Source organism: Thamnophis elegans, chromosome 11 (assembly GCF_009769535.1).
Source record: "Thamnophis elegans isolate rThaEle1 chromosome 11, rThaEle1.pri, whole genome shotgun sequence".
Taxonomy (NCBI): domain Eukaryota; kingdom Metazoa; phylum Chordata; class Lepidosauria; order Squamata; family Colubridae; genus Thamnophis; species Thamnophis elegans.
The window spans coordinates 19955950-19982455 of record NC_045551.1 but is presented as its reverse complement, the minus strand read 5'-3'; the positions used below and the strand labels follow the sequence as shown (position 1 = coordinate 19982455).

At 40.8% G+C, this 26506-nt stretch overlaps 1 protein-coding gene across 1 annotated transcript in view; it reads right to left on the bottom strand.

The window, feature by feature from the left end:
* The window catches only part of ADGRG2 (adhesion G protein-coupled receptor G2), a 101912-nt gene that overhangs the window by 6259 nt on the left and 69147 nt on the right, over positions 1-26506 (bottom strand). Inside the window, exons 9-22 of the mRNA XM_032226981.1 lie at positions 24263-24297; positions 24043-24140; positions 22914-22980; positions 18533-18984; positions 17486-17675; positions 17008-17164; positions 13464-13607; positions 12186-12308; positions 9999-10044; positions 9796-9899; positions 5424-5548; positions 4555-4823; positions 2915-3014; positions 1534-1817 (exon numbers count right to left, since the gene is read on the bottom strand). Of these exons, the coding sequence (XP_032082872.1) occupies positions 1534-1817; positions 2915-3014; positions 4555-4823; positions 5424-5548; positions 9796-9899; positions 9999-10044; positions 12186-12308; positions 13464-13607; positions 17008-17164; positions 17486-17675; positions 18533-18984; positions 22914-22980; positions 24043-24140; positions 24263-24297 (2194 nt within the window). The remainder of the gene's footprint in view (positions 1-1533; positions 1818-2914; positions 3015-4554; positions 4824-5423; positions 5549-9795; positions 9900-9998; positions 10045-12185; positions 12309-13463; positions 13608-17007; positions 17165-17485; positions 17676-18532; positions 18985-22913; positions 22981-24042; positions 24141-24262; positions 24298-26506) is intronic.

The following is a 26506-nucleotide window of genomic DNA, read 5'->3' as shown; positions in this document are numbered from 1 at the left end:
CTGTCAGAGAAAATGTTGCTACCATGCAATGTTGCAAAAGTGTTATGGGACCAATTTACATGCCTGTATGTGCATGCCAAAAAATCAAAATGCAGGTAACATTCATATTCTCTGCAGTTAATAGGACAGAAGGAATGCATATAGTCTTCATTTAGTGACTGTTTCTAGTGACTGTTCATAGTTATAATAGTGATGAAAAAGTAACTTTGTGACCTATTTCATATACTAGGGCAGGAGTCAACAATCTGGAGCCATACATAGTTCTTTCATCCCTCTGCTGCGGCTCCCTGTCGCCGGTTGGCTCCACAATTGATAGGGCTTTCGGTTAGGGCCGGTAGAGAAAAAAGGATGCTGTGCTAGGAGGAGACTCTATGATGGGGGAACCGGACTTCCGGTCGGCTTCAGAATTGAACTGGGGGGCTTCCTGTTAGGACCGTTGTGGCTCTTTGAGTGTTTAAGATTGCCAACCCCTGTACTAGCGGCTTTGCAAAGGAAAGCTGAACTAGCATCATAAACACAACTGGTTTCATTTAATGATTGCTTTCTTTAATAATTGAGTTCCAGTTGCAGTTCTGGTCACTAATTGAGGACTTTGTGTATGATTTTGCCTGTTACTAGAGAAAATGGAAGTCACCTTTCAATTCCTTTTATAACATTCCTTAAGGTCAGTGCTTCTTAAAGCTTTTTCTCTCTGGACCCCTTTTCATTTTTAAAAGTATAAAAAGCTAAAGGTAAAGGTTCCCCTTGCTAGTCATTCCCGACTCTAGGGGGTGGTGCTCATCTCCGTTTCAAAGCCGAAGAGCCAGCACTGTCCGAAGATGTCTCTGTGGTCATGTGGCTGGCATGACTAAACACCAAAAATGCACAGAGCGCTGTTACCTTCCCACCAAAGGTGGTTCCTTTTTCTACTTTCATTTTTATATGCTTTCGAACTACTACTCTTTTAAGAAACATTGTCTTAAGTGCTTCAGATTTTCTTCTGCATTTTTAACCTGAGAGTTTTTTTCATTCATTTGCTGATTCTAAATATACATATTTCATAATTGGGGGGGGGGGGGATGAAGGAGGAAGTGTCAAAAAAAGTAAAAGTGGCAGCTAGGTCTGCACAATCAACATCTCATTCCTTTTGTATATGTTTTGACCTCAGACATATGTACAAAGGGTTGGGGTTTTGATTTTGCAGTGATTTTTCAACTCTTTTTCAACTCTTCCTCAGAAATAGCCATTTTCATATTTATGAACAGTGTTTGTAATATAACAAAATAGCATTTATTTTCTATCACAGCTTGTTGCTTTTTAACAATGCCTTAGTTACAACATCAGTACTACTAAGCAGTCCTTCACTTATGTGATTTATGGGTTTTCAAAAGGATTTATTTAAATATAATAATAGTGTCATTTAAAACTTATACAGAATTTATTGGGTTAATTATTTTATAGAATGATAAAGCAAAATAGTAAACTAGGATAAAATAATTCATTTTTGTACAGTTAAAGAATGCCAGTCTATTGTGAGATTCTTAAATCACATACCTTGCAAAGTATTAAAAACTGCAAAGAGGTACATAAAAATAAGATTTATAGGACCCCATGCAAAAAAGGCAAATCCCCAAGTAATTCCCAATAAGAATGTAAGGCCGGCAACACTCCTGAGATCTTGTATACTAGTTTTCCTCTGGGTACCAAGCTGCTTCTTCTTTTTGATTCTACAAAGCTGAATCAGTACTACTATGAACATACTGATGTTCAGCAAGAATATTGTACAGAAGTATCCCACAACTGTGATGTAAAACACAATGTCATTCTTAATCCAGCAGCTAAAATACAAAGAATAAGGTATGCATCAATTACATATACATAGTTTGAAAACCAAGATTAGATTCAGCAGTATAATATCTAGCTTAATCAGACTGTTACCTGATTAATGTTCAATTTGATTTATTATTGTAAATCATTAATCTACAGTAAACCCTTTTTAAATAATCAAGGTAAGCATTATTTAAATTTCATCTTTTTATTTTTATACACATATGTGATAGAGGAGTTGTTACTATATTGCGTTTTTTGTTTATTGTTGATAACTAATACCACAAAGGGAACTTTGTCGCCTTTGGTTTTGTCCTGGATTGATAACTTAGCAAGAAGCCATAGTTGCTGTTGGACAGCTGATCATTTTTGTCAGTTGGGGTACAATAAAACCCTCACTTTGCAATTTGTGATACTGGAACTTTGGTTGCCTTGAGGAGGAGCCATTTTTCCATTGAGGGAATCTTCCATCAGTCTCTGCTTCCCTAATCTTTTCCTAGTTTCATAATCAGAGGTGGGTTGCTCCTGGTTCGGCCTGGATCGGGCAAACCAGTAGTAGTGGCGACGGGAGGCTCCGCCCACCCATTTCTGTGCATATGCAGAAGTGTTGCGCGCACACACCCAAACTAGTAGTTTAAAAATTGGCAAGCCACCACTGATCATAATGTCCCCATGGCATGCTTCCAAGTAGTTTTGTAGCTAATGGCATGTACTATTTTTTCATGTCTTCACTGCAAAAAATAAATACAGTGAAAATCAAGGAAGGGAACCGCAGGGATTCTGAGGTTGAGTTTAGCCCTCATTGCTCATTGGAAGATTGCTTGCTGTCTCTGTTCATTCTTTTTGCAAAAGCTATAGCTACAAAATAATACAGTGTTCCCAGACCAAGTCTGAAAGTTTCGGAAATATTTCTAAAGTGACTATGGAGAGTGGTTATATAGCAGCAAGCTTGTTAGGGAATTCTAGCAGTTGAAAGCAATACATTTTAAGTTGCTATATAAAAATGTTCATAATATGTGTTGTACAGAAATTTAAAAGATTTGTGTTTTATAAGAAAAAAAACAGGTTTCTTTTAGATGTTTTAGATTATTGCCTAAATTTTACTTACAATTCATCAGATGAGCCATTGGGAAATTTTCCATATGATCCGAGCCCATAGTTATATGGAGACACTACTAGTACAATAGTTACTACTATAGCTGGTAACCCTGAAAGATCAAACAATACCTTGAGTAATAAATTTGAACAAATAACCAAGTATAAACTATTTAAGAGTTGCCAGTGGAATTTTCAAGAAACAGAGAAGATTTTTCCCATTGGATTTCAAAAGTTCAGAACTTTTCATTTTACTATCTCAATCTATCCAGAGATTGGACTGCCATTTGTCAGAAATGGCGTAGGGCCATAATGGCGAACCTATGGCACGTGTGCCAGAGGTGGCACACAGAGCCCTCTCTGCTGGTGCGCGTGCCATCGCTCCAGGTCAGATTTCTGTGGCATTTCTTTTGTGAGCTTCAACATTAATCTATACATTCATGAATAGGTGAACGTTGCAGACCTCTGCAGTTATTTGTAAGGGTGAACAACTGCCGTTGTGCTGCAACATTTGTAATTTTGGGACTTGCTCATAAACACTAGGGGGCGCTTATCTCATTACTTCAAACGGGCACTAAATGAATGCTCCTAACCTGGGGATTAGCTGCATAGATGTAATACTCATAAATGTTACAGACAAGCACAAATTGCAGCAGATAAAATTTGAAAACTTAAAAACGTGATGGGAGGCTAATATGAATGTTCACGTATTTTACCTAAAATAAATGACATAAATTTAGCTTTTTCGAAGTAGGAAGCATAAGAAATGCCATAAGAGTTACTATATAAGGCAGTGATGGCTAACCTTTTTTGGCTCCTGTGCCAAAAGTGGAGGGAGCACAGGGGTGTTGTGCGCGCATGCCACACACAATGCTATGCGCGTGACCCAGCGCACATGTGTCGGTGACCCCCCCAGTGTGCACATGCGCGCATGACCAGCACCATCTCCCCCTGATTTTGCATGGTTTTTTCGTCCTCCCCAGGCTCCAGAGGCTTTCTAGGAGCCTGGGGAGGGCAAAAACAGCCCTCCCTACCCCCTCCCAGAGGCCCTCTGGAGACTTCCGGGTTGTCCATAGGGCCATTTTTCGACCTCCAGAGGGCAAAAAATGGGCATACAGACAAACCAGAAGTCCATTCCTGAACTTCCGGTTTGTCCGTAGGGCCAGTTTTTCGAAGTCTCTGGAGGGTGAAAAACTGCCTCAAAAGAAGGGCAAAGTGAGCTGACAGGGCAAAGCCTTGCGTGCCCTAACAAATGGCTCCACGTGCCACCTGTGGCACGCGTACCATAGGTTCGCCATCACAGATATAAGGTAACAATGTTAGTATTATAAGCTGTTAAATATTAAATATGATATATATGTCTTTTCTTATCCTTGTATTGAGTGATAAAATAAACTGGGAGGGAAAGGGACTTGCAAAGGTTAATAATGTGTCTCAAAACAAAATGTTTTCATGAATCTGTTCAAACCAACAGTATATAATATAGTAATGCATAAAACAGACCCAATGAAATTCATGAGGCTGAATCTAGTCTTCATGAAACTTAACTGCCCATAACTTCTCCATATTGATAGTCCTTGCCCACTGGAATAAATAAAAGTACACAGTATTCTTTAAAAATATAAATTCAGGGGGAAAAACATATATACTTACCCCAGCCAATAATGCAGAACTTCAGAATATATTTCCTAACGTATGTATTGAATACTTTCACAAGGGCAAGATACATGTGAAAGGCTTCAAGGCCCATCCAGGTGAAAGAAACCAAAAGAAAATAATGAAGAAAGGCAGCAACTGAAATGCATAGACCCTGGATCTCATACAGAGCAATCCAGGAATCCATCAGGAAAATGAGGTTTAGAAGAAGCAGCGCAATGCAGAGCTGGATAAGAATTTTAGATGGGTAGTCTCTTCGGATTTTCCTATAAAACCCAAATAAATTAAATATGTAAGCTCACACCTTTTTTACATTACAGTTTTTTTTTAACTTGCATGACAAACTGTAAATATGTTTTTCTAATAATGTCAAGTTACTAAATTATAAACTATAATTGCTTAAGCACCAAAATTATTACTTGAAAACTGCAGAAACAAAATATAATATTTTGCTAGTGAAATGTATATAGAAACCAAAGAATAAAAAAACAAGGATGAGGAAAATGTTGACTAGACCCACATGAAAGAAAAATCTGTGCAAGCCACTCATTTGAATCACTAACTCTAGAATCAAAAATTCTAGAATATGTTGATATATTTTTATTATGAAATGAACTGAGAAAATCGGTTTGTCTTAACTGACATATAATTTCTCCATTTTTACACTTGACTTCCTATCCAAATAAAATGGTTGTGATCTAGACATTGTTTACTTTTCAGCTATTTATAAAAATTCTTTCCCAGGCCAAATTCTTTCCCACGCTAATAACCTTAACCCTTATAATGTCATAAACATGCTATTCTGTTTCCATTATTCAAGCTACAACAAATTGCTACCATATAATTTAGCATAGCCAAGTACTTACTCAAATGCAATATAGGTAACAAGAGTCACAGAAAGAAAAATAGCTGAAAGTCCACAACCTATGTAGGTGATGAAAGTTAAAATTAGCACTTGAACTGGAGATATAGTGGGGTTTCTTGATAAATCCTAAAAAAGAACCAGAAATATTGTTAACCTTTTTAAAAAAAACCTGTAATTTTCAACATTTTAGCAGTTTGCCAATATAAACAGCTACATTTATATTTGTGTGTGTTTACATGTATAGTATATCCATTAATTATTCGGTTGCTTAGTTACAAATGTGAGATATAAATTATATAAACACACAGACAAATAAGAATAATATGAATAAGATAACTTTATTGTCATTTTTATATATAAAAATGTATAGAATTTTTATACTGTTCCATGCTATATGGAACAAAACTGGCTAAATCTAGATGTTCTGTTTCGAATACCACAAAGCCTCCTCCCAGAAGGTAACAAGGAAAACAAGTTGTGAAGATGATGTGTAGCATCCCAGACAATCCTGAGGACCCTGCTCAAGCATTGCTTATATGCTATGTCAGTGTTGGTGAACCTTTTCGGCACCAAGTGCTGAAATGGGAGCATGTGAGGTTGCATGCACACCCATGTGCCAGAAACCAGAAGAGCAGCATGTGCCTGCCACCTGGTCTTCCAGTTTCTGGCGCGCATGCCCATGCGAAGACCAACTGGCCAGTGCATATGCGCGTGCGAGAAATGAATTGTCAATGAAGCACCTCCCCAGCCCGCCACCAAGAACAAGCCAGTGCAGCCCCCACCCCCTCCTGCCACTTCTGGCAAGTGAGCACAACCAGACAGACGTTCCTCTTGTGCAGCCCCGCAGCCCCAGAAGAGCGGGCTTCTTGCACAACCCCAGCTCTTCAGTCCACAGCACTGACAAATGTCCGTGATCTGGAGCACCTGGCTTGCTGGGCACCCCAGAAGAGCAGTGGCGGAGCCGCAAGGAGAAGGAACAACCAGCCGACCCCCACAGCCGCTCCCCTGATGGCAAGCCAGGCCCTCGGTGGCATCTCCATGAGTGAGGAGCTGAGCTCTCCTCCAGCCCTCTGGGTGTCAGGGTTCCAAATAGCATCCAAAATTAAATCAGAGTCCAAGACAAAGTATTGCTCAAAGTTCCAATTTATTAAGAGAGCCATGTTGGCAAATCTGGGAAAACCCGAATCTGAAAGCTTCCTGGTTTTCCCCACCCAGTTAAAAGTTCATGATCTTGCCCCCACACCCACGTCCATCATATGGTCCAATCTTCCACTGCCATGCTGGCAGTTCCACCCATCCAATTCCAGTCAGGTGCAGAGGTGTAGAGGCAAAGGATGACCTTGGATTCTAGAAAGGAAATTTATTTTGACCTTGGATTCTAGAAAGGAATTTAACTCCGTACCATCCCCCCTCCCATTTTCCCACAATAGAAATGGCATAGTAGAATAATAGAAAGTGCGGCAGGCCAAAGATCCAAAAGGAATATGGCTGTAGGCCTGACACCGGGGGAAACTCGCCTCCCTGGTGGCAGCTCCTCCTCCAACATCCCGGGGCAGTTCTTGCACTGCCGCTTCCAGCCAGGATGCTGGAGGAGGAGTCTCCATTGGGGAGGCGAGCTCCCCCAGAAGGGCTGGAGGAGAGCGTAGCTCCTCACACATGGAGACGCTGCTGAGGGCCTGGCTTGTTGACAGGGAAGCGATTGTGGTGGCTAGCTGGTCACTCCTGCCCCTCACCCTACGCATGCTGCCACTGCTCTTCTGGGGTGCCCGAACTGGCCAGGCACTCCAGATCATGGACGCACGTCAGTGCCGTGGGCTGGAGGGCTGGGAACCCACTTGGGCAGGGAGGGAAGCTCTGGCCTGCCCATCCTGGCTGACAGCTCTGATCCCCCTGGGAAGCGACTGCCAGAATCCTCTCTCCACATCTTTGGGCACGCAGAACCGTCGCCCATTGCTCTTTTGGGTATGGCACGGCAGCAGCTGGTCTTCATGTGCGCATGCATGCCGGAAACTGGAATACCGTCTTCCTGGCATGCACATGTGCGCCAGGCAGCTGCTCTTCTGGTTTTCAGTGTTCCTGCGAGGTGAAAACCAGCTGGCTGGCACGCCGGAAACTGGAAGAGCAATGGGCGATGGCTCTGCATGCCCTGCGCATGCCATAGATTTGCCATCATGGTGCTATGTCCCGGATAGAAGGAAGTGAACTATTATTGATATTTTCTGCCATCCTCACCAAACTTTGCACCACCTTCCTGTCTGAAACAGTAATACTTCCAAACCAAATAGTAATGCAATATGATAGGATGCTCTTGCTCGTCCCTCTATAGAAAGTAATAAGGACAGGGGAAGGAAGGTGAACTTTTCTCATGCGACACAGAGAATGCAGGCACTGCTGAGCCCACTTCACCAGTGTCTCACTGTTGAGTGACTAAAATAGCCTACCCTATTAGTTGCACACCCAGAAACATAATGCTGCTAACCACCTCCACAGGTGAATCATTAATATACAGAGGTGGATGGGTATGCCTGCCTTTTGTGAAATCAATAATTATCTATTTAGTTTTTCTTACATTTAAAATGAGGCTGATTTTGTTACACCATTCATTAACCCCCCCAAACCTGCTTGCAGTAAGCACACTCATTGTCATCTTGAATAAGCCCATTACTCAGAGGTGGTATTCAGCAGGTTCTGGAGAACCGGTAGGGGAAATTTTAAGTAGTTTAGAGAACTGGTAAATACCACCTCTGACTGGCCCCACTCCCATCTATTCTCTGCCTCCCGTGTCCCAGCTGATCGGGAGGAAATGGGGATTTTGCAGTAACCTTCCCCTGAAGTGGGAAGTGAATGGAGATTTTACAGTATCCTTCGCCTGCCATGCTCAACAAGCCATCCCCACAGAACCGGTAGTTTAATAATTTGAATCCCACCACTGCCACTACTGTTATATTGTCTGCATATTTCACAGTATGGTTGTGGTAAGCACAACTGTCATGGGTCAACAATAATATCATTACAGCATCCCTAGGATCACATGATCAGCATTCAGACCAGTGGTGGATTCTGGGCGGTGTAGCCTGGTACGGCCGTACCAGTAGTAGCCAGGAGAAGCGGCCACCATACTGGTACAGTGGCTCGTTTGGCCCACTCACCCGCCCGCATTCCATGGCCATTTAATAACGTAACCGGCCCATTGTGCACGCGTGCACAACGTGCAGCACCTGCGCTACCTCTGCCAGCCAGCTGGGTGTTGCAGGGCGATGGTGTGCACATGCGCACACAGTGTGCATGCCTTGTCTAGGACACCCGGCCCCATGTGCAGCGTACTGGCTGCGCCGGGGTCTGGAACCCACCACTGATTCAGACCTTGGCAACTTTCTCATATTTAGGATAGTTTCAGGGTATGTGATCTTTTGTGACATTCTTACAGACAAAAGTCAATAGGCAAACCAGATTCACTTAACAATCATGTTACTAACTTAACAACTGCAGTGATTCACTTAACCACTGTGACAAGAAAAGTTGTAAAATGGGCAAAACGCACTTAACAAATGTTTCACTTAGCAACAGAAGTTTTGGGCTCAATTGTGGTTGTGAATCAACCTGTATTTAGTGTAAGTATTAATTTGACCCATTTCCTCTGCCTGCCCACCTTTCCTGCATCCAGAAGCTTCATATTTTTAATCTGTATTGTAACCAGCAGCTAGTGAATTTGAAGTAAGTTGCCTTTTCTCCCTTTCCATCCCATATTACAGCCACTGTAATGGGACGCACTAAGCATCTGTGCAGCTTTTGCTTTGATAATATAAGCATTGTTCTGAAATAGCCTTCGCAAATAGTGATGTTTATTTGCAAGTAAAGCAACCCCTTTTTATAATAGGGCACTAACAGTCTTTTATTCACAGGGATAAGCAAAAAATCAAATGTAATTAATCCCAACAAACCTGGGTTTATCCAAAAAATCTGGATTGCTTGCTGTATGCTAGAAAATGAACGGTTGTCTGTGACAACTGGTCACTCCCAAACCCCTTCTATTTATTTCCCAGCCAAGGTGGGGTTGGCTATCATCTGCATCTGCCTCTCCTCAAGAACCAGCTTACTGCTTTCCTTTGCTCTCCTCTTTTTCTCTGAGCGCATACGTGCATCTGGGATGGGCCCCATCTGTTCCTCCCTGTCACTCAGCTCAGGACCGAAGACAGCTGCCTCTCCACCTGGGGGAGGATTGAAGGCCCCAGCTCTGTCTCTGTCTCTGATGCTGTTTCCTTATCAGAGCCTTCCAAAGTCTCCGAAGCTGGCCCAAGCTCTACCTCAACCACCTCCTCATCTGACTCTGCTGCTAGCTCTGCTGGCAGCCAACGGACCACAACAAGCATTACCAGTAATATGCCAAAACTTGTCAGGTGATTGCAGTTACAGATGGTTTCATTCATTGTTCTTTCTTTTACCGCACAACCTTCAGAATTCCAACTGCCTTGGCCACCTGCCAAATATTAAAATACTTCTATTATCAAATTGTAAGCAATACAGTTTTTAACTAGCTTAAGTAACATAAATGAAGTCACATGATTGTGAAACATACCATTTTTACTGAAATCCCAGAAGGCACATCTTAAAGGAAAATTATCCTGATTGGAAGAAGAAAAAAAGCTTAGCTACATACCACACAATCCATATATTAAAAAGAAGCAGCACTTGTTTGCTTGTATGTAGGTACATCTATCACTTCAGACTGTTCCCATAAGGCTATAAGGAATTCTAAAACACTACAAAAACTCCCTACAGAGTTTGCTCAGGTGAATTCTCTGAATCAGAACCCAAATTTATTCCTGTTTTTACTAATAGAAAGTACCAAGAATAAATCATGAGGAACTGAGTGTGTAAGTGTGTTCTGGACACTTGTCAAAATATGCAAAGCATCAAGCAGCTTTTGAATCTTATACAAGAAGGCTTATAAAATCTCTACTTAGTAATGCAAAAAAAAACATAGTGGAAATTGACCTTTTTTATTAGTAGTATAAATATGAATATGCAGCCTCAGTTCAAAAGGACATATCTACCTACATTACCGATGAAACTCAAAAAATTAGAATATCATGCAAAAGTTCATTTATTTCAGTAATGCAACTTAAAAGGTGAAAATAACATATGAGATAGACTCATTACATGCAAAGCAAGATAGTTCAAACCGTGATTTGCCATAATTGTGATGATTATGGCTTACAGCTCATGAAAACCCCAAATCCGTAATCTCAGAAAATTAGAATATTACATGCAATCAATAAAACAAGGATTGTACATAAAACAATATCAGACCTCTGAAAAGTATAAGCATGCATATGTACTCAGTACTTGTCAGGGCCCCTTTTGCAGCAATTACTGCCTCAATGTGGCGTGGCATGGAAGCTATCAGCCTGTAGCACTGCTGAGGTGTTATGGAAGACCAGGATGCTTCAATAGCGGCCTTCAGCTCTTCTGCATTGTTCGGTCTCATGTCTCTCATCTTTTACTTGGCAATGCCTCATAGATTTTCTATGGGATTCAGGTCAGGCGAGTTTGCTGGCCAATCAAGCACAGTAATCCCACAGTCATTGAACCAGGTTTTGGTGCTTTTGGCAGTGTGGGCAGCTGGAAAATGAAGTCAGCATCCCCATAAAGCTCGTCTGTGGAAGGAAGCATGAAGTGTTCCAAAATCTCCTGGTAGACGGCTGCGTTGACCCTGGACTTAATGAAGCACAATGGACCAACACCAGCAGATGACATGGCTCCCCAAATCAACACAGACTGTGGAAACTTACACTGGACTTCAAGCATCTTGCAGTGTGTGCCTCTCCATTCTTCCTCCATACTCTGGGTCCTTGGTTTCCAAATGAGATGCAAAAGTTGCTCTCATCAGAAAAGAGAGGACTTTGGACCACTGAGCAACAGGTCTGTTTTTCTTTAGCCCAGGTAAGACGCTTCTGATGTTTGTTGTTCAGGAGCGGCTTAACAGGAGAAATACGGCATTTGAAGCCCATGTCCAGGATCTGTCTGTGTGTGGTGGCTCTTGATGCATTGACTCCAGCCTCAGTCCACTCCTTGTGCAAGTTGAATGGCCTTTTCCTGACAATCCTCTCCAGGCTGCAGTCATCCCTGCTGCTTGTGCACCTTTTTCTTTCACACTTTTCCCTTCCACATAACTTTCTATTAATGTGCTTTGATAAAGCACTTTGGGAACATCCAACTTCTTTTGCAATTACCTTTTGAGGCTTTCCCTCCTTATGAAGGGTGTCAATGATGGTTGTCTGCACAACTGTCAGGTCAGCAGTCTTTCCCATGATTGTGATTCCTACTGAACAAGACTGAGGCTCAGGAACCCTTTGCAGGTGTTATGGCTTAATTAACTGATTAGAGTGGGACACTTTGAGCCTAGAATATTGCACCTTTTCACAATATTCTAATTTTCTGAAATTGTGGATTTGGGGTTTTCATGAGCTGTAAGCCATAATCATCACAATTATGACAAATCACGGCTTGAACTATCTTGCCTTGCATGTAATGAGTCCATCCCATATATTAGTTTCACCTTTTAAGTTGCATTACTGAAATAAATGAACTTTTGCACGATATTCTACTTGTACGTCAGAATGACAACATATGGTAATTAGGAGATAAATTGTACAATATTATTCAGCTACATTCATAAAAATATCTACATATTCAGATAGCTAAAATGATTAACTGCTGAAATGAAGCATAAGAAAATTAAAAATAGTGTGCAAATTGGTACCTTATTAGGCCTGATATTTTGTAGCGTGACAGTCACATTTGTCTTCAGGTTGTTGACTGAAAGGTTAGCAATACTTGATGATATAACATAACTGAACAATGACAGATTTTTCAGCGTAGAATCCTGTGAAATGCAACCATGTATATTCTTATTAATTAAGTATAATAATGTTGATTGCTACAGAGTTTCCCCAAAAATAAGACAGGGTCTTATTTTCTTTTGACCCGCAAAATATGGCTTGGACCTTATTATCGGGGGAGGGCTTATTGTTTTGGGGTTGTTGGGCTGCTGCTCTCTTGCAAAGCCTGGCACAGCCTCGGGGAAAACGGCTGTGTTGCGCTGTTGCAGCAGCGCAACATGCAGCCATGAGATGACCGTGCTCATGAGCAGCCACCCAGCAAAACCCCTTTCCAGCCGGGCACAGCACCATATCCGGCTGCCCCCCCACAACCATAGAGCGTACTCCTAGAGCAGCCACTGCTGGAAGACTTGGCAGCCGAACTCCGGGGTTTGGAAGCCACAGAAGAAGCCATGTTGGGATGGCGGCGGCAGCGGTGCCCTGGCCTTGCGGGGAGAGTTGGGCCAGGGCATGGTGAGTCTGGGAGGTGTGCGAGTGGGGAACAGAACAGCCGCTCGCACAACCCCCCTCTAACCGTGCAAAGCGCCATTCACTGACCTAGAGGTATTCCAACGGTGCCAAGCCACGGGAGCCAGGGGGCGGGAAACAGGCACTCATGCAGCTTAGTGCCTTTGGAATATCTCTAGGTCAGTGAATGACGCTGTGCCCAGCTGGAGAGGGGCTTGTCAGGCTGCTGCTCATGAGCGTGGTCACCTCATGGCTGCTGTGTTGCACTGCTGCAACAGCGCAACATAGCCATTCACCCCTGAAGCTGTGCCAAGCTCTTCAGGAGCCCGCTCGCAAGAGAGAAGCCACCCGGCAACCCCCCTCTCCAGCTGGGCACAGCACCAGTCACCGACCTAACGGTATCCTGAAGGCACCAAGCAACGCGAACACCTTTGCCCCCCTGGTTCCCGCAGCTTGGCCCCTTCGGGATACCGCTAGGTTGGTGAGTGGCACTCTGCCTGGCCGGGGGGGGGGAGGTGTTGTTGGCTTATTTTCAGGAGAGGGGTTATATTTTTGCCCACCTGAAAAAAAAAGACATGGCCTTATTTTCAGGACATGTCATATTTTGGGGGAAACATGGTAGAAACAATAGTGTCAGGGACAAATAGATTATATTTAAAAATTTCAAGCATGCTTTGAAACTATAAAAATACCTGGAATAGAGTTGTTTTTTTAAAAAAGTTAAATGTAATTCTAGAAGCTAGAAGCTTCTCTTGAAGTGACAATTCTGCCATTATTGATGATGGAAGTGTAATGGCTCCAATAATCTTTGATGGCACTTCAATTCCAAGGGTAGCCTTAAAAAAAAAAGACATCCCCCCCAAAAAAATAGATAATGAAACTTTGTGCTTTGTGCTATTAAAATAGATTAACAATGCAAGAGACAAGCATCCGTTCTTGAAGCATGAAAAGCAGGCACATAATTGTACTTATTTTTATTCAATTTTTATTATTTTTTATAAAAAACTCAAGGTGAGGAGCATACATAATATTCTTTCTTCCTCATATTTCCCCATTACAAGCCTGTGAGGAGGGGGAGCTAAGAGAAAGTGAGAGAAAATCACTTTTCATGTCTGAGGCAGACTAGAGCTCATGGTTTTTGGCCTGATGTCTTAACTACTAGACTGAAATGGCTCATGAAAATTTGTTTCCTTTGCAAAGTGATTAACTATGCTTCTTTCTCCACTTCAGAGGTGGTATGAAGCCAGTTCTGACAGGTTCTGCAGAACTGGTATCGGAAATTTTGAGTAGTTTGGAGAACCGGCAAATAGGCTGGCCCTGCCCCCATTGCCTCCCAGCTGATCTTCTTTTGTTGCCCTGAACAGGAGAATGGAGCTGGAAAGGTTAGTGGGGTGGGGAGGGAATAGGGATTTTGCAGTAAGCTTCCCCCAGGAGTGGGGAGAGAATGGGGATTTTGCAGTATCCTTCCCCTGCCATGCCCACCAAGCTACATAACGCCCACCAAGCCACACCCACAGAACCAGTAGTAAAAAATTGTGAATCCCACCACTGCTCCACTTCCTTTCTAGCAGCAATTAAACATTTCATAGGTTTTTTAGATTTAAAAGTTTATGTGTTATACTTTTTGCTACTTTTCACAGAAGAAAAAAGTGCACCATTATATATAGCAACCATTCAAAGTTACAATTAACCTCCAAAAAGGTACTTATGTTCCAAGTTTGAAATTTCAATGACCACACCCTCCCCCATTATGTGATTGAATTTTTAGCACTCATCAAGTGACCTGCATTTAGAACTATCTGCAGTGTCTCTCAGTCACATGACTGTGATTTACAATGTTTTTTTTTTTGCTAGAAACTGGTATTTGCTTTCATTTAATGGCAAAAATTTTGCTGAATGACCATTGCATTAATTTGATGACTATCACATTTGCTTAACCACTGCAAATAAGGTTGTAGTCAGGCATGGTCGTCTGATGATCCACTTGAAGACCAGCACAAGTTATAACTGAAATTCTGGTCTTAATTATATTCATACGTTGAGGGCTACCTGAATTATATTCTTTGAAAACAAAAACCCAGCTGGGGCTAGTTAAATAGACATATTGTATTCCAGGATGTATTCACAATAAGGTATACCATACACCTGCCTGCATCAGGTCCAGTAGTGGGTTTCAATAATTTTTACTACCGGTTCTGTGGGTGTGGCTTGGCAGACATGTGACTGGGTGGGAGTGGTTTGGTGGTCATATAACTGGGTGGGAGTGGCCAATTTAGCCATCCATTTTGCCAATTTAGCAGTCCATTAAACAATATACAGTAACCCCCTTTTCTATTCTTTTTAATACTGCATGAAGTTTTGCTCTAGGTTTTTTTTTGCTGGCGGGAGAGGTTGGCAATGCCTGGAGATTTCTGGGAATTTCTCCTCTGTGTTAGAGGCACCAAAATAACCAAGATGATATAAGGTCTCCTGCTGGAGCAAAGGGTTCGACTAGATACCTCTGAGGTCGCTTCCAGCCCTGGATTGCTGTGCTGTTTCAAAACATCCTCTGAAGCTGTGTCTAGTGCCAGGTTTGTTGTTCTTCCTTCCTCTCCTTTTTCTCTCTCTCCCTCCCTCCCTCTATCCATCCATTCATCCATCCATCCATATCTCAGTCACTTTTCCTTTCCTTACCTCTTTCTCCCTTCCCTCTTCTTTCTTTCCCCCTTCCCTCCCTCCCTTTCTTTCTTTCTCCCTTCCCTCTTTCTTTCTTTCTTTCTTTCTTTCTATCTTTCTTTCTCCCTTCCCTCTTTCTCCCTTCCCTCCCTCCCTCTTTCTTTCTTTCTTTCTTTCTTTCTTCTTTCTTTCTTCCTTCCTTTCTTTCCTTCCTTCCCTCTTTCTTTTTCTTTCTTTCTTCTTTCTTTCTATCTTTCTTTCTCCCTTCCCTCTTTCTCCCTTCCCTCCCTCCCTCCCTCCCTCTCTCCCTCTTTCTTTCTTTCTTTCTTTCTTCCTTCCTTCCTCCTTCCTTCCTTCCTTCTTTCTTTCTTTCTTCCTTCCTTCCTTTCCTCCCTTTCTTATTTCCTCCTTTCTCTCCCTCCCTCCCTTCCTGTGAAGAACCCCAGAAGGTTTTTGGTAGGAGGAAGAAAAGACGTTTTGAAACTGAGAACATGCCCATTGATCATCTGGCATTCTTAAGAGCTCCGCTATTGATTAGCTTAGCTTGAGCAAGGATAGCTAGCTGCACTTTCAATAAGCTCTCAACTCATTCTCCATGCCCGAGGTCTTCAAACTTGGCAACTTTAAGACTTGTAGACTTCAACTCCCAGAATTCTCCAGCCAGCAGAGCTGAATTCTGGGAATTGAAGTCCACAAGTCTTAAAGTTGCCAAGTTTGAAGACCTCTGCTCCATGCACTTCGGAATTCCCAAACGGTGAGGATTTCTTTCTCCCTTGAACCCGCCCCCCAGCCCATTTTTGCTCCCAGGGAGCTGCAGGGATGTTTGCTAGGTACACCCCATGCCCTATTTTGGCCTAGCAGGCCTTCTGAAGCCCCCTGGGAGCCAAAATGGGTTCAGGGGGACTCCCATGCCCTATTTTGGGCCCAGCAGGCCTCCCTGAGGCTCCCTGCGAGCCAAAATGGGGCTCGTGGGGATCCTGGAAGGGGTGGGCGAAGTAAGGTTGCAATCCCAGTGGGGGGATGCAGCAAGCTCTGGGTGGGGGGGGGGTAGCGAGACTTACCTGTAGGCAGGAGAAGGCAGCTCAGTTGGGGCGCAGGGCAGGCACCATGTGGCAACTTAGGCAGAGACGCTGCCTGGGAGATGAGGACTGACTGGGTGGGGTGGGTGGGCAGGGCCAGTGACCCAGAAACTACTTAGGTGGCATGGCAGGCCTGGGTCGCTGGAACTGGAAGCGATCAGGCTGCCAAAGATACTACCTATTCAGCCAAACAAGTCCGAACTGGTAGGAACCCCTCTCTGATCAGGTCATACAATGTGCAGATCCTATATTTTTAATTTTTAATTATTTAATAGTCAATTTAATTTGAAGTGGTTTATTTTTGAGGAGACTTGCATAAAATACATGCCTAATTAAAAATGGGCAAAAATGTAAACCAGAGTTGCATTTATCTGCTCTTCTGATACATCTTTAGCTTTGGAGACTTTGGATTTACTAACAAATACTATACTCAAACTTATATTTTAAAGAGTTTTACTTAAAATCCAAAAGAAATTTTAAAAATGAAAAAAATATGGCTTACCTCAAGATCTGAGGAATGTTGAACAGCAAAAGAAACTTTGCTAAAAGAGCTGCTGTTGACTTTCAGGACAGCCAGAGCCAAAGTAGGAGTGGTAAGATTAATGGATGTTGTTGATAATTTCAGTTTTAATCCAATCATATCCACTATTTTTATTATTCTAACGAGAGAGTAATACAGATAATTTACTTGTGTTATTTTTATTGTTATCAATTTTTAAAAGTACAATATTTTCATGAAAACTCAGTTGAATTACATTCAAGTACAAACATGTTGATATTTATAAAAAGCTAATTTTCTTGAGAAAAATATAGTTTTTCATCTATACCATCTCAAGAGGATGATGTGAAATATATTTGGAAAACAATGAAAAATTACATTTCAAAGACTTTAAAAAGAATAATAGCACATCTGTAAACACAATTCATTTCAAGAAAAATATTTTATATAAAAATATGTTTCTTACATTATAGACACATACCTTTTAGACATTGGGTATATTTGTGATTGAGGCATGCTTAGAAGGAAGCTAACTCTTTCCAGCATTGACTGTCCAAGAGATGGTGCTATTGTTTCTGCAGTTAAGTAGCCTTCAAGCTCCGAAACAATGCTGTTGATATTGGAGGCATCAATACTATTCGTAATGCTTGAATTATTATGAGAGATTTGCTCTACAAAAAATAGGGGGAGGGAAACAGCACTTTTAAACAAAACCGAAAATCGGGAAAATGAAGTACTCCATATTTGGGTTTTTTTGATTCCTTATTTGAATAGAATGGCATGGACAAAATACCATTAAAAAGCTTCAAAGCATTATAGAAGTTTTGTTTATTTATGCAGTCCTTTGAACACATGTCCCTTGATTCAAAGTAGAATTTGATGCACATACAGTATATCTTTTATGGCATGAATGCAGTGGAGGCCAAAACCAGCTCACTGAATAAATCTCCACTGGATGGAGGATAGAAACAGAGGAAAAACATAACATCCATTTTGGAAGCTTCTTCAAACAGAAATTAGGATAGTTCAGTGAAGTACTTTTCCTGCTGAAATCAGCAATTAATGCTTTTGCTAAAGTGAGCATATAGCTAATAACCTACACTGCCCCATTTCTTTTGATAGAAATAAAATTAGGAATTCCAGTAGACAATAGAGATCAATTTTATCAAGCAAATATCATCAGTTATGATAAGTGTTATGATTTTAGATATTTATGTGGAAGTAGTCTGCATATCAGTAAGAGTGGCTCATTCTTTGAAAATAACTTGGAAGTATTTCTGACCTTATACAAGCAGAACATCTCCAGCATTCATTAAAACAACTTGACATGAGCCTTTTAAAAAAAGGTGCCACTATCTAAAGTTTTTCAGGAAGCCTCTGTTTTTCTAAATAGTAGAGAACTGTGGTTGTGTGACATCAAAAGCACTTTCATTTCTGAAGCATGCACAATCCTAGTACTTCCACATACTCATCAAACTACATGCATATATCAGGGTCACGACAGAAGATGCATTTAAATCAATGTTACCTGTGCTTTTTTTATGTGGTCCTCCAATATTATTAGTGTAGATCATGGAAGAAGACGTGGACATGAAGTCTGAAGAAATGGATGTTGTATGCTGAGCATTTGATATTGTAGGTGTAGTGGGATATACTTCTGGAAAAGTACTAATAGGTTGGATAGAATGGTTTGTAAAATTTGAATTAATTGTTTCAACCAAGGTTGAAGGAACAAATATATTGGTTGACTTTGTAGGAAATCCAGAAGAAAGCTCAGTGAAAGGATTAGAAGTAGCATTTATAGTAGCAACATTCATTGTTGCAGGGTCAGTGAAAGGAGGTGACAAAACAGTTGTTGATTCAGAGGACAATTCAGAGGAAAAGTCTTCATAATGCATTGTAAAAGAGGAAGGACCTACAGGTGAAACTGAAGAGTCAGGAGTATTATGACCACTACAGGCAACTGGTTCATGAATATCACTATAAAAAAAACAATATCAGCATTGGTTTAGTTGCAGCTTATACTTTTAAAAGGATAAAGAAAAATCCAAATATTTATCTGCCCCATCTCTTCAAAGAATAATTAATTTGATTATTATTATATTTCTATTTTATGCTTTTATGATTTTTCATGAATACTGCATAGTGTTATAGAGTTGGATAGCCTTCTAAAATTAATAATACTTTTATTATGTAAATAATCTAAAAGCCTATTTCTGCATGCAGGGGTGGGTTCCCCCCTCGTTGGTGGTAAATGCCAATGATAAAACATTTTATACATATTTTCTTTGAGTGCTACTGATCGTGTTAGTTTATAATTTGTGTTCCAAATTCTTTCCCATCCACTAGATCTGTATTGTGTCCAAAGTTTTTGGCCCACGCTATCATGCAACCTTTAACTTTTTATTCCATATTCTTTTACATCTTTTTTGTATCTCGATTGTAGTTGAAGGTATGGCCACCAGTCTATATTTATATTTTGCTCCTTTAATTCCTGATTTGTTTTCAAATTTCCTTGGATGTCTAAAATTTCACTATATCTAACCATTTTCGATAGATCTAGTGCATTGGGATGTATCATGGCTTCCATAATGCAAAGCCATATTGGTATTTTCATGTAGTATTTTTCTCTAATTTTATTCCAGACCTGTATCAGTGCATCTCTAATATAGTTTCTATGAAAGTATTTTTGTTTCTTTTTACCCTCTTCCCATAGGAAAAAGTGCAATCCCGTTTGCAAATTGTGGCCCTCTAATGTTAGTATTCTTTTATTTTTTAAATTTATCCAATTCCTAATCCATGTTAATGCTGTTACTTTGTAATAAAGCTCCCAGTCAGGGAGTCCCATATCACCTCTGCTTCTGTCATCCTGTAGAGCTTTCAACTTTATCCTAGCTTTCTTCCCTTGCCATATAAATTTTAATATAATCTTGTTCAATTCAATAAAAAATTTTTTTTTCTAATTTTATGGGAATTGTTTGAAATAAGTATAATAGTCTCGGTAAAACATTCGTTTTTATCGCTGATATTTTCCATAATAATGATAGTTGTAGTTTCCCCCACAATTCTAGATCTTTTTTTATTTGTTGCACTAATTTTGTATAATTATTTTCTTTTATAGTTGAGCACTTTGCAGTTAGCCATATTCCAAGATATTTAACTTTCTTTGTCACTTGCAGTCCTATTAATCTTTCTAATTCTTTATTTTGTTCTTCCTTCAAATTTTAGTTATCATTTTAGTCTTTTCTCTATTAATCTTTAACCCTGCTACAACTCCATATTTTTCTAATTCTCGCATTAAACTATTTCCTGTTTCTAGCAGAACTTCTATAATGAATACTAAATCATCTGCAAAGGCCTGAATTTTATACTCCTCTCTTTTAATTTTAGTTCCTCTTATCTCCGAATTTTGTCTAATTCTTATTAGCAGATTTTCAAGCGTCAGGATAAAGAGCAGGGGTGATAGTGGGCAACGCTGCTTTACTTTTTTCATTATTTTAAAGGTCTCTGTACTTTCCCCATTTAATAATATATTTGCCCTTTGGGTAGAGTATATCATTTCTATTAATCTTTCAAATTGGTCCCCTAATTTCATATTCTTAATTTGTTGCATCATGAATTCCCAATTTAAATTGTCAAAGGCCTTCTGTGCATCCAGAAAAACAAGTGCCACTTGTTTCTCTGGATGTGCCTCATAGTACTCTAAGATATTTGCTACTATTCTAGTATTGTTCCTAATTTGTCTTGTTGGGAGAAATCCATTTAGGTCTGGATGTACAGTCATTTAATAGTTTTTTCAATCTCTCCGCTATTATTGTTGTGAATATTTTATAGTCGGCATTTAACAATGAGATTGGTGTATAGTTTTGAATCTGTTTTTTATCTGCACCTTCTTTAAATATTAATGTAATATGTGCTTCCCTCCATGAATCCGGTATTTTTGCTTTCATCAGTGCCTCATTATACATCTCCAACATCAAGGGTTCTATCAATTCGTTCAATTCATCTATTATTTTATACCATTCTGCTGGAAATCCATCTGGGCTGGCGTTTTATTATTTTTCTGTTTTTGGATCGCCTGTTTCAATTCTAGTTTCGTTAATTTTTTTGACAACATTTCTTTCATGTCTTCTGTTATTGACGGTGTTTCTTCTCCGTTCAAATATTTTTTTATTTGTTTTTCATCTCCTTGTTCCCCTTTATTCAGATTCTCAAAGTACCTGTATGCAATCTTTTTCTTCCCTTCCATTGTATGTTGTAATTCACCAGTTTCCTCTTGAAGTTGATATATTAATCTTTTTTCTCTCTCTTTTCTCAATCTGTATGACAACCACCTCCCCGGTTTATTTGCTTGCTCAAAGAAGTTTTGTTTTGTTAGTTTTAGGCCATTCACCATTTCTTCCTGGTCTGGTCATTTTTCTCCAAATATCCATTAAATTTAGTTCCTCCATCAACTCAAAGCAAGTTGTTGATAATATTTTTTTTCATTTTTAGTTTTTTTGTCACTTACATAATTTTTTTACTGTCCACTATGGCATTATAGTCTCCTATTATATAAATATTCCTCAATCCAATTTCTCTAATTTTTTCATGTAGATTTTTTTTTTAAAAGTCCTCCTTTCGTTTGGGGCATATATTGCTACCAGTAGTACTGATTTTTGGTTTATCCCTATCTCTATCATTAATATTCTTCCCTTTGGGTCTGCACAAATTAAATTTGTCCTTATCCCATCTTTAACATATATCACTATCCCTTTTCTCTTCTGCTGATGCTGCATATAATTTTCCTAATGTAGGACATTCCAGGTATTTTATAACTTGTTTTTTAATGTGTGTTTCCTGTAAGCATATTATATCTGCCTTTTGTTTTGTTAATTTTGCCCAGATATGCTTTCTTTTTGTTGGCAAATTTAAACCATTAATATTTACTGACAATAATTGAATTTCTTCTTCCATCCTCCTAATTCTTTGCCTGTCTTTATTTTTTATTAACTCTAGTTTCTTTTTCAGCTCCTTGTTTTTGGTCTCATTTCCTCCTCTCTCTCTCTTGCTCTTTCTCCTCCCTACTACTTTCTCCTTGTTCTCCTTCCGTTGTTCTCTTCCTGGCTTCTATATTCCAACTCCTCCTTACTGCTCTGTTCCTCTTCCAGGCCTACTAGTTGCTCATCTAAATCTTGTGCCTTCTCAGATTGTCAACTTTAATCCTTTTCTCTTGCCAAGTCACCAGCATCTCTTCAGGTATATCTCATTTAATCAGTTGTGTCGCCAGAAATTGATAGTCTCTCCATTGCTTCCTCACTCTTTGCGGAATTTGTTTCAGGGTTTGTATCTCTTTCCCTTTGTACACCATCAGCTCATCAGGCTTTTGCTTTTCTATCGTCTCTTTTGAGTGGCATTTATAGGAAACAACAAGACTAGAACATTTCCTCGCTGCGCAATCAATACCCTGATGGCTCCTGAAGGCTCTGGAGGGCTAAAACCTGCTTTACGAGCAACCCGGAAGTCCATTCCTGCAGGGTGAATGGGGGAGGTTGTTTTCCTCCTCCCCAGGTTCCTATAAAGCCTCTGGAGCCTGGGGAGGGCGAAAAAAGCACACCAAAAATGGGGGGAGCGCTGGTCATGCGTGCATGCACGCTGTGGTCATGCACATAGCATTAAGAGTGTGGCACATCTGTGCACGACCCCTCTGCGCTCCCCCCGCTTTTGGCACACGAGCCAAAAAAGGTTTGCCATCTCTGGTCTATTGGATAAGAAATTATCTCACCTTTGTTCCATCATGTTTATAAGACTTTATGGTATGTTCTTTTTTCTATTTCCCCCCCCCCCTCAATGCTGAGAATTATGGTGCACCAAATAAGAAACATGACAAGTAAACTCCAAATTTTCTAAATTAAGCAGGTTACACTTACCACTGAAAATGGTGCAACTCTTGGGCATTTGGACAAGAAAAAGGCTGCATGGAACAGCAGCATGATTCTGTAAACAACAAAGAATTATATGCACTTATGTATTAATATTAATTAATATATTGTAAAGGCTATTAAATTATTTGATAGACTAACTTCTGTTTGTCGTACAAAGTATTAGTCTTACATAGAATCATTATGCAATCACCATTTCATGAAACTTCACAGTGAAATTCCTCCTTTAGAACTAATTAGCTGTAATATTTAATAACTACTGATAAGATTAGCCCTCACTGTACATTAGCTTGTGATATCTATAGTATGCAATTAACATCACTGTTATTTACTGTGTCCACTGTTACACCAGTACTCATAATAAAATTAGTCTTCACAGATGAATCAAATGATTCATATAGTGATCCAATCCACATGTTTAATGGATAGATTTGAAGAGCAAAGCCTCAGCAATTAGTGGGCTGTCTTCCATTTCACTCAGGGCTCTTATACCTTATGTGTACTGCAGTACATACATATGAAGACCTTTATTCTGCTGTCATCTGTACTGAACCCACTGGAGTCTTCAGAATATGACACTATTCAAATGGTGTCAATGGACAATGGGGTTATCTCTGTTTCCAGGGGAGTTCAAAGAGGGAATATTTCAATTGGTGTCATGTTTGAATAAAACAAATTTCTCACTAAAGAGTAGGCCTGTGCAAATCAATCAACAAACAAAGCACCTGTTTGGATTCACCCTTTGCAGGCATGAAAGATTTACTGTCATTTGAAGTCTTGGCCCAGCTGCTCCAAAACTCCTTCAAACAGCTGGGTAACTTTGCCACTACTATTATGCTTTGCTGAACTAGTTTCACAGAACTACTAAACAGCACCACAAATATCTGTACAATTTGACATACAAGGAAACAATGGCTTTTATATTTTAAAATGATATTCATACCTAAAAGAACTCAAAAATTATGTCATAGAATATGCAATCTTGGAATAAAAATTCTGCCATGGGAGACTTCTGGTAGCTTTTTCCATCATCTTAGTTTCAAAGTTTGGGACAGATAAAGCAAGCACATTGTTACCAAGTAGCTCTAGAGCAAAATTCTATTCTTAATTTTCTTACCGATTAGATTCAGTTCTGCTTTTTCTTCTAACTCTGATACTATGTTGCTTATATTCATTCCTTTCTCCAGTTCTATTATAAAAATACAGTTGACTACACTGCAAAGACAAGAAAAAAAGCTTAGGATAGCATAGAAGCTATTACGGAGGTATACTGCTTCTGATTAAAAGTTTCAGTATTCTTAATACAAATAATATTTGAGAAATATAATAATACAAACCTCTGGTTTATTTCATTACACCGCATGAGAGATGACTATAAAAGAACAAAATAAAATAAAAATAAATTATTTGGCCCCACTGAAATAGGCATTCTGTACAGATAGTTCTCAACTTACAACAGTTCATTTAGTGACCATTCAAAGGTACATCATCACTGAAAAAAGTGACTTATGAGTGTTTTTCACAAAACCATTGTAGCCTCCCTGTGGTCACATGAACAAATACTTGGCAAATGACACATATGGTTGCAGTGTCCCAGGATCATGTGATCACCTTTTGTGACCTGACAAGCAAAGTCAACAGGGAAGCCAGATTCACTAAACAAGAGACCTCTCTAAGGACCAGGCCTGGACCAGGGAGGGGAGGAGTCAAGCAAACACACAGGAAACCAAGCAACTCAGGAATCCAAGTTTTACTTCCCCATCAAAAGAATTGGTACACATTGAGTATAACACACAGTTCCGTGCAAAGTCAGCACTGGGAGCTCCTGCCTCCCAATGCACTTTATAGTCCAAGGCCCCGCCCGTTGACCAGCCTACCATGCCTGCTGGCCACCCAGCATCTGGCTGATTGTGGCTAGCATCTGGTCGCAGCGGCATGGCCGGGCCTGGTGCAGAATCCTGGGCTGCATGACTGGAGATGCATGGGCAGCCACAGGGATGAATAGCTGATGGGCAGCTATGTTGCTCCACCGACAGAAGTTCAGCTGCCACCCTGTTCTTTGTGCCAGCTGTGCATCCTGTTGCCTGCCGGCGCCCAATCGCCGAAAAGGGGAATGGGCTGCTGACAGGCAGGCAGGCTGGCTCTGTTCTGATGCATTCTGTCACCGCTGCCGCAATCTTCACAGCTGTGTAGCAGTTCCATAGCTGGTCCCGCTTGTAGCAGCTCTGTTCCCCACCCCCCACCCCAGGTATGGCGAGTCCTGGATCGGGACTCGACAGGCGGCTCCCCTCTACCAGGACCGCACCTGGAAGAAAGGAGACAGATGGGTTAGGCACAGCACTTTGACATGCATTCCCACCCCCCCGGCTTGTCAGGATAGTGCCTGTGGAACCTGGCAAGCAGGCACAGGTTGCACATCCCGCTCAGCCACCCATGAGGCGTTAGTGGCTAAGTACCCCTTCCACTGTACAAGGTACTGAAGTTTTCTCCTATGGTCATGAGTCTAGGACCTGGTCTATTTCATATCTGTCCTCCCCTACAGGGCCCGACAGCTGGGGAAGGGCCTGGATGTCACCCTCCTCTATGGGTTTCAGGAAGCTGCTATGAAACACAGGGTGAACCTTCACAAGAAAAGGTGGAAGATTCAGTTCCACAATGACAGGGTTGATCACCCGCATAATCGGGAAAGACCTAGATACTTTGGGCCTAGTTTCTTGCACAGCACTTTTAATCTGAGGTATTTAGTGGAGCGGTACACCTAGTCCCCCACCTGGAACAGATTATTTGATGTCCATTTTTTGTCAGCTTAGGCGTTATGGATTTCAGACGCCTTCCACGGTGCCATATTTACATCCTCCCACACTTCCGGTACCTTATCCGCTCACTTGCTCAGGTGACTAGGAATGGAGGGTCTTGGGGCCACTCAGGAATGGATACAAACTCCATCCCGTGAATAACCTGATACAGGGTGAATCCAGTACTGCTGTGCAGTGCATTGTTGTAGGCTACCTCCGCAAAGGAAGGAGGTCCGCCCAGTTCTTCTGTTGGTAGGTGACATAGCACTGCAGATGTTTCTCCCCCATGGCATTTGTTCGTTTGAATGCCCCGTTTGTGCTGGGGTGGAACACTATGCTGAGGCCTTGGGAGGACCCAATCAAGCAGACGAAGTCTTGCCAGAACCAAGCAGTAAACTGCACCCCCGTGTTCAATATGATGCGTTGTGGAACCCCATGAAGATGGTACACATGTTCAATAAACAGCTTTTTTTTTTTTTTTCGAACAGAACTTTTTTATTTTTTCTTTGAAAAAAAAAACACAAATATGTCATTTGTCAATCATTAAAACATTGAAGTACAATTTTTTTTGTTGTGTGTACCCCTCCCTCCCTCCACCCCCCCCAACCCCCCCCTCCTCCTTCCCCCCCCCCGACTTCCCAGAACCCGTACCCGGTATGGATTTTTAACTAACACAGTCTAAAATCTATTGAGAAAAAGAAATAAAGAAATTAATGACATTCTAGATTGACCTTAGCTTCTTCTTACTGAACTAACTTTTAACAGTTTAAATCATTTCTGATCTTA